This window comes from Emys orbicularis, chromosome 5 (genome assembly GCF_028017835.1).
Source record: "Emys orbicularis isolate rEmyOrb1 chromosome 5, rEmyOrb1.hap1, whole genome shotgun sequence".
In the NCBI taxonomy this organism is placed as follows: domain Eukaryota; kingdom Metazoa; phylum Chordata; order Testudines; family Emydidae; genus Emys; species Emys orbicularis.
Window position 1 is genome coordinate 95,849,479 of NC_088687.1, and position 11,146 is coordinate 95,860,624.

Sequence of the window (11,146 nt, forward strand, 5' to 3'; positions counted from 1 at the left end):
GAGGTATTAATCACACATGGTCCATAACTTTGTCTTTTTACAATGATGCTAAGTCCATTTTATTTGTTAAAGATTTTTGGAATGCCAAATACAGTTCATTTACAGCAAGCTGTATTTGTTAGAAGCAATATTGACATCCACTGGGTACTTTGGATAATGTAAAATAATGAGACAAAACTCTGAACATGTTAAGGATGCACAGTGTCTGTGATCCATTAAAGAAAAATCCCTATTTGAACCGTCACTGAGTGGATGTTCAGATGATCTCTCCTGACCTGTAATCAAGTGTAATTTTAATAAGCGTTGGCCTTACTGAAGGGTGTCTCAGGTTACTCCCCATTCTGAAGCAATATCTACACCCCTGTTTAGGTACAAAGGCACATAGTATAAGCACCTATAAATGGACAGTAAACTCTCTTTTTAGCAGAGGCTCAAAAGAAATATACCATTGTCAAAAGAACTCCTACCCAAAGAGAATGACATCTATCTGTATCAGTTTTCAGTTGATTCTTTAGTTTCCCACCCATGAACAACTTTCATATCATCTAACAATGAACTTTTAATCATTCCAAATATATTAAGTCACTTAGGTCAGCGTAGGAGGCTCCCATGTGAACAAAACTATTCCTTCTCAATGACTACCATGAAAAATGTCTTTCATTTATCAAATCAAACCTTTGTTGAGTTTGTAAGATCATAAAGTGTATGAAGGGAAGTTGGAATCACAGTATGTGCCAGCGAGCAATTGCGAAGATAGATATTAATATCAAGGCAGTTATGATTTCTGATCTAAGTTTAAAAATGTGTGCAAAAAGAAGTGCCACTATATAAATCAAAAGGTCCTTTGAGGGCTGGGGAAAGAAACATCATATAGTCATGATTTCTTAGTGACTCAGTATGCATCAGTATTCTTTTACCCACCGCTAGTGATCTAATGCTGGCAGTGGGAAGAAGGAAGATTAGACTGAGGGGGAAAAAGTCAGACAGATGGAGTAATCTTACCAGATCCAACTGATAGGCTTCTTTTAAGGAGTATTTTACATTCATTAAAATGGGTCTCTGAATCGCATCTAGTTCCTTTAATGTCCCCACTACTGGACATTTAAAAAGTAGCCATATGCATTTGCCACGAATATGCCTCCTCACACATAAATACAGGCATCAAGCTTTGACTTAAAGCTCATGACAACAGTAAAGAATTTCTGAGTTAAGCTGCCACTTCATCCTTAAGTTATCTTATTGCTCTCAGATTTCAGCTAATCATGTTATATTAATGAATGTTTAAGCATTTACTACCTGACCTACTAGCCTCAAGTTAGTTCAAACTGTTAATCCTACTTTTCAAACTGGCATCAGCCACAGTTGCGCAGGTTTAAGAATCAACAGTACTACACAAGCTCAAGAGTATCACATGCTCTATTTCAGTGCTCTTGGTCACCCTAGAAGCTGCTTGCTTTATATATTGTTTTAGAAAGGTACTTTTTTCAGATCATCTTTGTCAAGGTCATACATTAGTGTGCACCTAACGTAAGTGCTATATTAGAATTCAAATTTGATCTGTTATTGACCATTCAGAAATCAAATACAAGACAGAAATATGACTTCTGCTTTGCTGATGTCAAACAGTGAATCATTTCTAGGACCAAGAACAAAAACATCCACTATAGTTCAATGCTGGCAAGGAACTAATCATTTTCCAGTCTGCTGAAAACTTCCAGCAGATGTTAAACTAGGAGAGCGTATCATTAGCAGATCCCTCTTTAAAAGAACAGAGACATTTTTATGCTGATGGATCCTTATTTTTCATACAAAATTATGGAAAATTACTTTTGCTCATCCTATTATAAAATTCTAATGTGTAGTAGCTGTTATCTAGCTAATTCATTTCTCTTTAAATTAATGCTAGACTGTTTATAATGAAACACTTTTTGCTTAATTTGTAAGAGACCTAAAATTTACTATGATTTAATGAAATTAAGCAATTTATTCCCCACTTCTCAACTTTTAAATTAGATGAAGAAAGCCCAATTGTTATTATATTCATTTATGTCATTTTATCAGTTGGCTACTTTCCCAAAGCTGAAGAAAATTATGAGCAAAACTGATTGTGAGAAAAAAAATTAGACAGAAAAATGTGATAAAAATTGGGGGTTCTTTAAGAAGAGTTTATTAGATGCCAAAAGCCACAATTCCATAATGAAGAGAGAACAACTTTGGCTAAAAGCCCATCCAGATTCAGTGGCAAAGTGAAGGCAGCAATTAGAAATAAAAAAGCAAGATATAACAAGTGGCGAAAAAGAGAAATAGGTAGCAATCAATATAAATTAGAATTTATGAAGTGCAGAAAATTGATAAGGAAAGCTAAAAACAGGCAGATCCCTGTTCAAATCCCTTCTAGGGAGAAGAGTAGGCTTCAGAGCCCAAACTGTAATGTTTACACAGCTATTTTCAGTGTGGTAGCACAAGCCTCTCCCCCTTCACTTATAGGGAGACTGCCTGCTTAATTCAGGCTTTGTGAATTGCCGTGTTGTTCCTGTGATTTTTTTAAGTGTCTAAAAGTTAAGTGCTGCAACACTCAGTGTTGTAATGCTTAAGTCAGGGGTAGGCAACCTATGGCACGCGTGCCGAAGGCGGCATGTGAGCTGATTTTCAGTGGCACTCACACTGCCTGGGTCCTGGCCACCAGTCCGGGGGGCTCTGCATTTTAATTTAATTTTAAATGAAGCTTCTTAAACATTTAAAAAACCTTGTTTACTTTACATACAACAATAGTTTAGTTATATATTATAGACTTATAGAAAGAGACCTTTTAAAAACATTAAAATGTATTACTGGCACGCGAAACCTTAAATTAGAGTGAATAAATGAAGACTCAGCACACCACTTCTGAAAGGTTGCTGACCCCTGGCTTAAGACCTTCTATGGATCTGGGCCCTGGTGTCCACGTTTTAAAAAGGAGACTGAAAAATTAGAGATGGTGTAGAAAAGAACCACCCAAATGATTCAATATGCCTTACTGGGAGAGACTTAAAGAGCTCATTCTGTTCTGTTTACCATAAAGAAGGTTGAGAAATGAGTTGATTATAGTCGATAAGTACCTACATGGGGAGAAAATACTGGGTACTAAAGGTCACTTTAATCTAGAAGAGAAAGACAACAAAAATCAATGGCTGGAAGATGAAGCCAGACAAATTAAAATAAGAAATTTGGCACAAATTTTTAGCAGTGAGGATGATTAACTATTGGAACAAACTACCAAGGGAAGTGGTGGATTATGCATCTCTTGATGTCTTCTAATCAAGACTGAATGCCTTTCTGGAAGATATGCTTTAGCCTAATATATGCTATACTTTAGCCAAACAAGCCTTCAGGCTCAATACTGGGTGACTGAGTGAAATTTAATGCCCTGTGATGTACAGTCCAGACTAGATGGTCTAATGGTCCCTTCTGTCCTTAAACTATGAATCATTAATAGCATTTCCCTCCTTTCGAACCATAACATTAAATTGGGCTAGACCAGGATTTTTTTTCTTTTAAGCCAACCCACCTGAAAGTCTATGGATTTAACTATTTAATTTTAAAATTGATTGAACAGAAGTTTGTACATCAGATTTGCTTGTTGTTTAGAAGCTGGTAGAGTTTAAACATATTAAAATAGCCTTATTAATATTATTTAACAATCCTATGTTCAAAAAACAGGATTTTAGATTTACATGACCAGTTTGATGCCTAACTTGCCTAAATGGGAAAAGGAAATCAAACTAGAATAACAGCACAAGTAAGAGAGGAAATTTGGAAAGAAACAAAATATATTCCATCATCTTACAGGCAACAAATCAAAATTCAGCCATTGGAAAAGAATGTTACAGCTTGTAAGATTGCTTGTTAGAGCTAATTGTAACATGACTTACTTGTGCTGATATTAACATGATTTTTTTTTAAAAAAAAACAAGTTTAAAAAACAACAAATGTAGAAAGACTAAGTGAAAATAACAGGATAGATACTTTTTTTTAATAAAACTTTAAAAATCCCTGTAAGGTGAGAAAGAGGTAGATAACTCAGGAGAGGGGCCTCATTTGCTCATATACAAAAGTTTCTTTTCCTGTTCCTCTATCCTTTCATCCATTCTTCAACCCTTTTCCTGTACATACAGGAAATGGACTGCTAACTGCCACATACAATTGTTTATTGTACTTTGTACAGGTCAGGTATACTGCCAGTATCTGTTTATTCAGATACAGGTAATGTTTATATTAGTTAAGTTGAAAGTGATGACTTAATCATAAAACAATGCAAGACTAAAGGTTTAGTGTCATTGTGAGAAGTGAATACAAATTTAGATCCCAATCCCATAGACGCTTACACATGTGGGCACTCACATGTAAAGTTGAGCATTGAGTATTAGTGTTTACAGCAGTGCTTTTCAACCTGTGGTTCACAGACCCCTGGGAGTCTGCAGACTATGTCTAAGATTTCCAAAGGGGTCCACACTTCCATTCAAAAAATTTTAGTGGTCCACAAATGAAAAAAGGTTGAAAACCACTGGTTTTCAGGATTGGGTTCTTAATATTCAGTTTCACAACTACATACAGTATCTAACCAACAAAGGCTGCTGGGCGGGTCCTTTTGCTATCTGGATTTTGATCCACAGCTTTGAACACGCTGTATGGAAAAAAGTAAAAGCCATTGAAGAAGAATGCTCTTTATTTTGAATTAAGGAAAAAAAAAAAAAAAAAGACAGTAATCAGCTGGGAGGTAAAAAAAAGTCAGAACATTTTTAATAGAGTCTGTGGGTTGATATCGATCAGCAGAAGTGGCATTCTTTATCAGTAAAGGGAAGCACAGCCTCAGTAAGCACTGCACATCCAAGCTGGTCAAATCAAAGTAGGAAACCGTTAAAACTACTACAAAAGCAACAATGAGGGCAGGAAAAAAAAGTGGGAGAGAGTGGAACAAAGTTGAAGAAGAAATGGTTTCTCACCTCTCTTAACTGTTGTTCCTAGGAATGTGTTGCATTTGTCCATTACACTACATGTGTGCATGTCTTGTGCACTGGTGCCAGAGAGTTTTCCCTAGCAGTACCCATAGGGGCGGCTATGCCTGTGCGTTGATGTCCCTTGTTATCAAACCTGAAGGTAGAAAGGGGCAGAGCCACTTTGCCCATCCCTCAGTACCTTCCTACCAGACTCTTAGATGAAAGACTGATGCATTGGGGAAGGAGGGCGGGTCATGTAATGGATATATGCAACTCATCTCAAAGAAAACAATTATGGAGAGGTGAGTAACCATTTTTAATTCTTCGAGTGATTGCATATGTCCATCACAGTAGATGACTCCCAAGCAGTTTCCAATAGAAGTGGGGCTAGGAGTCTCATCAGAAGAGGGACTACAGGACTGCTTTCCCTACAGTTGCTTCTTCTCTTGATGCGGTGGTAAACAGATAATGTTTAGCACAAGCATACACTGAAGACCATAGTGCCACTCTGCAGATGTTCACAACAGGGACATTTCTCACAAACACCGTGGTGGCTGAGTGTGCTATGGCTGAAAGTACAATGGCTGAAAGTACAGAGTGCTTTTCAGGAGGTGCGATGCCCTTCATATTATAGCACATGACATTACTGCTGGTGATCCACATGGACAGTCATTGTGCTGTTCCAGGATTCCCTATCATTCTTTCTACTTAGGAGACAAGCAGCTGTGAAATGACCCAAAAGGGCTATTCTATCTAGATAAGTGGCCAGTGGCTCAGTGAACATCCAAAGTGTGGAGCTTTTGTTAATCTTTATAACCATGTGGCTTTGGAAAGAAGACTGGTAATATACTGACTGGTTGAGGTGGAAATCTGATGCTACTTTGGAGAGAAATTTAGGGTGTGGCCTAACTATGGCTGCCTTGCCCACGCTGGTGCAATGAATATCATTTTGCCTTCCTCTTGCTTCAGCTTAAAAATGCTCTTGGGAATCAGCAACGCTGAATGGTAGGCATAGAGCAGGCGCCTATCTCAGAGGAAGAGAAACGTTTCCAAGGTGGATTTGGGGTTATGGCTGCCCTAGAATAGAAAAGAGGGTATTTCCTATTCTAACAGGTTTGCAAATAAGTCCACTCTTGGGGCTCCCCCCTACTTGAAGTACTGATCTTTGAATAGCCATGTCGAGACACCGTTCATGATCCAAGCTGAGCAACCTGCTCAGCAGGTCCACTAATCAATTTTGAACTACCAGTAGGTCTGATGAGAGTCAGGGAATTCCAGATGCAGAAGTGCCAAAGCCTGACTGCCTGCTGGCACCCCTGCTCTCTCCCCAACTTGTTGGCACAGAACATTGCTGTCCTGTTGGTATCCAGGAAGTATCTGGATAGTTCTGCCCTGCACATGAGACAGAAACTGATGGTGCACTGTGGTGATTGCCTGGAACTCTAAAATGTTTATATACAGCCCAGCCTCCTGAGTGGACAAGACTTGAGCTTGCAGATCTCTCAGATACACTTCCCACCCCATGACTGAAGCCTCTGCTACCAAAGTCATGAGGGAAAGGGTGGGGAGAAGGGGACCCCACCTGCAAACACTGTCTTGGTCCTCTAATTCAGGGATAATAGGACCGTGTCTTGGATACATACTAGTCTGTCCAGGTGATGTGCCTGAGGGGCTACACCAACTTGAGCCACATCCATAACCCTCTGAGATGCAGCCTGGCATACAGACAAGGAGTCCCATAAGTGCACACTGCCATATGCCCCAGGATCCTGAGGCAGTTCTTCACTGAGGTTTGGGGATGTCCCTTGAAGGAAGCACAGAGGCCTTGTATAGATAGTAACCTTGGTAGCACTAGAAAAGCCCTGGTTAAGGTTGAATTCAGGACTGCCCCAATAAATTATTTTCTCTATGGGGTGCAAAGATCAATTTCTCTTTGTTCGCCTCCAGTCCTAAGCATGTAAATAGACCATGTTTGGATAATTTCCTCCATCTGCTGACGGGAGTGACCCCACATCAGCAAGCGTGTACCAGTGGCAGAAGTGGGCTGCCACGCAATTGGCAAAAACCCTCTGTGTGGCTGATAGGCCAGAAGGTAGAACTGTCAGCTGGAAATGGTCTCGTTGTCCAACAAACTTTAGAAAGGTTCTGTGGCTTAGGTGGATCATCACATGGAAATACACATCCCTCAAGTCGAGGGCAGCATTCCAATCTCCCCGGATCTAACAAAGGGATAACAGTTGTGAGGGAAACCATACAGAACCATAGCTGCTTCATGTACTTGTTCAAGATTCAAAGGTCCAAAATGGGTCTGAGACCCCCTTATCCTGCTATATGTCCTTTAGGGCTAACTCCGGCTAAGCAGCTGGGGATCCCTTACTTATACTTAAAAACCTTGCCCGCTCCAAGTCCAAGCAGTATAGAGACCCAGTTTCTTCTTGACAGGGATTTTTATTCCCTCCCCGCAGAGTTCAAGATGATGGGATGAGTCCTCATGCATGTCTTTTACATGGTTGTGGGGGGAGCAATCAACAAAGTGTTCTTTGTTTCACAATGGCTCATTTCACTTCAATTAACCTTTGTGTGTGCAAGGCCTAACACATTCTCTAGAAAGCCAGTCTTTACATTAATTAATGCTGCTTTCCTGTTTGGAAAGTTATACCATTTGCATTGTAAACCTCTAACACTTAATATAATCTTATGACCTGGGTACATATATTAAGTAAGATGAATATATGCAGCATCCTACAAGCATTATGTAAATACCAAACCTATTTTTATAAATCTAATGTTTATTTTAATAATACTAACACACAGGTGAGTCAGACTGGTTTCCAGCTATGTATTGGCCAGTGTTCAGATGAGGCCTAGGGGCCTTGGCATGAACTGGCACCTGGTCTGCCAGCATCAGACCCACATCAAACTCTGAGAAGGAGTAGAATTACTCCAAAGGCCCAAGTGGAATGGTACAGAGTGTCATCATCAGAGATTAGGACTGTGACTTATTGCAGTACTGGCACCAACATCAGGGAGTTCTTGGCTATCAGTACCATGCACTGATTTGGAATAGTTACCATTGGTCTCTGAGTTGGCAGCAGGCACAATGGAAATGCTACCAGACCTGAAGTTGCTGTCAGTACAGCAGGCCCCAGTGTGGAAGCCAACATGTACACCACATGTGATGGCCTCAGCAAAGCACTATCAGTCTGAATGCTCAGTGAGGACTCTACCAAGAGGCCAATCAGTTTCTTCACAGGTTGTAGCCTTATGGAGGAAGAGGAACCCTAACTGACTGAGGGGGTTCTGATGCCAGACCTCCTTGATGTACCTGAGGTGTTCTTCGTTTTGCTCCTTAGTTCTTGTCTTGAAGCCCCTACAAATCAAACACTTATGCATGACGTGACCCTCACCCAACCACTTCATGCAGTGGGAGTGAGAGTCACTCACAGGCATCAGCCTGTGACACCTGGAGCAGGGTTTGAAACCAAGGGACTTTGGGATAGGCTCCCCTGCTGGGCAGAGCCTGAAGTCCACTGATTACTGACAGTCAGAACAATAGGTAGGTAGGAAGAAAGTGTTATTCATTTTGGGTCCTTGGACCCCCTTTTCTTTCTAAGTACTACTAGCAACAACAAACTGTAATGGTATAGTCACAGGAGTGACCTCACAGCATGCTCTGACCACTGACGGTAAGAAGGAACTGAAGGATGGGCAGAACAGCTCTGCCATTTTATTCCCTTGGCTCAGAACACCAGGAACATAAGGGTGCAGGCATAGCGACCCTATAGGTATTACTAGGGAAAACTCTCCAGCACTGCTCCATGAGACATGCACACATAATGGATACATGCAATCGTTTGAAGAACTGAGGCATTTAAAAAAAATCTTTCTGTACTATTTCTCACTTTTTATTCCACATATTAAAAATGTCTGTGTGGATCTCCAACTATGCTTGACACAGCAAAAGATTTTTATTCAAAATGTACTGGATGCCACAGAGGTTGCACAAGAAAGACTTTATCCTCTGATCTTTGCTGGCACTGTAACAAAGAAAGAGGAACCCTGATGCATATGCTAGACAACTTTTCAACTGTCAGAAAAAGCTGTGGAAAGAGGCAGCCACAAAAAATAAAATGGTGCTTGGCTTCAGCAGCCAAACCTCAACTCAAAATCATATCTCAGTTTATTTACCTGCTAACCTGTGTTTAACTCCACCAGAAAGAATCTGGTTCTTGAGGGCTGCAATGATCACCAAGCACATGATTTTACATAAAATGGAAGAGTGGGCTTATGCCCAAGAATAGAACAGTGGTATTTGAACCTGTCTGAGTTAGCAACCAAACAAAGAATATCTTATCACTGTAGACCCCATACTTTTTCAACATTTTTTAAAATCCAAATGTATCTAATAGTTAAAAAATGCCAGACCTCCATTCCACTAATCTTGTCCTCTTTTCCCTTCCCTCCCCAGTGTTCTACTCCCATTCAAATACATCTTCTCCTACTTTATTACTGTTACCCTGACCCTAACATGTTCTTTCTACGTAGTAGTGTCTGGTTTTCTATTGTCTGGTCTTACAGATTTGACAAGTTGTAAAATTGTGTAACTGCATAGAATCATAGAAATGTAGGCCTGGAAGGAACCTCCATAGCTCATCTAATCCAGGCCCCTGCACTGAGGCAGGACTAAGACACTAAGTATTCTCTAGACCATCCCTGTCAGATGTTTGGCTAACCTATTCTTAAAAACCTTCAAAGACAGATTTCCTCTTTAGGTATTTTGTTCCAATGCTTAACTACCCATACATTTAGGAAGCTTTTTCTAATGTCCAACCTGAAACTGCCCTTGCTGCAATTTAAGCCCATTGAGTGCAGCTGCAGGGGCATGACTGGTGGGTGAGGCTAGCCACCCCAAGTACACGCCTAGCATCTCAGATAGGTATGAACTCAGGGCAGCAAGCTCCTCCTGCTGCAGATACTACTTCAGCTGTGCTCAGTTTTTGGCATACTAGCTTGATCACAGTGAGCCTAGGTATATCTCCTCGAGATCAAATTCACGCCTTCCAGCTCTAGTGTAGTCATACCCCTGGGTCATCCAATATGTTCTCCTAAAAGAAGAGAAGTATGGATTGGCATTTCTGATACTTTTAAGGTTGTTTTTTTATTTTTAAATCACTGCTACACATCTTGCAAGCCTCTTTTTATACATCATGGAAAAAGTAGGGTACAAACCCAATTTCCCTCTTCTCCTGCAACTTTACAGGTCACCTTCAAATATGCAAATAAATTTGTCTAAGCTTTTCACAGCACAAGTCCTCACTCATTTCACTGTGCAGATATCACAGGACCCTCAAATTAGTATTCTTACACAGTTCAACCTTTGGTGAGATGGATCCTCTGTGAAGTCATCTTTCACTTCTGCTCTCCCCCCATTTTATTTCTCCCTTAGTGACAAGGGCCCTGAATTCTGGCAATTTTCACTTTGGTTGACACAATTCAGTTGGAACCACTCAACATTACTTGAGCTTTGATCAAGAAAAGTGATGCAACTCCTTCCTTTACCATCTTGTTTTATGTAAAAAAAAAAGGGGGGGGGGTGGAGAGTTTATAATATTTGCACATTGCAGGGCAAATAGGACTACTCTTTTTTTAATAGGAAGAAAAGTTGAAGCTAAAAAGCCAGTTTAAAGAAACATTTGTTCAGGGAATAAGGCTGAAATACTGTAGTGTTTATGAAGAGTACAAAGCCCAACCTGGAAATTTTAAAGAGCTTCCAAAAATAGTTCCAACTTTCCCTCAGAGATAGTGTGGCCTAACATTCTATGGCAGTATCACTACAAGATCCTTCTCTCCATACTAGTTACTAAACACCTGCAGCTCTGATATAATGAAACACTGATGTTGCCATCTTGTAATGGGCTAACTTTTATACATTTTTTTTAAATGGCAACCCCAAGGGTGAGATGAGAAAGGAGCAGAATACCCTTGACTTGGTCAGCTTTATCCAGATACTAAGTTACTGCCCAATACAGCAGAGCCTATTAAGTATATTTTAGTTCAGTAAAATAATTCTCTCCTCCAGAAGTTTTGGGAGTTTGGTCCAAGGATAGTAAGATCAGGCCCTAAGATATTAAATAAAGTTATATGTTCAATATTTGTAGAAATTGTACTGT

General features: G+C 40.1%; 1 protein-coding gene across 1 annotated transcript in view; it reads right to left on the reverse strand.

Moving 5' to 3' along the window:
* The window catches only part of NIPAL1 (NIPA like domain containing 1), a 31,317-nt gene extending 22,083 nt beyond the window's left edge, over positions 1–9,234 (reverse strand). The window contains exon 1 of the mRNA XM_065405729.1: positions 9,165–9,234. Coding sequence (XP_065261801.1) covers positions 9,165–9,234 — 70 coding nt within the window. The remainder of the gene's footprint in view (positions 1–9,164) is intronic.
* Between the last annotated feature and the right edge of the window lie 1,912 nt (positions 9,235–11,146).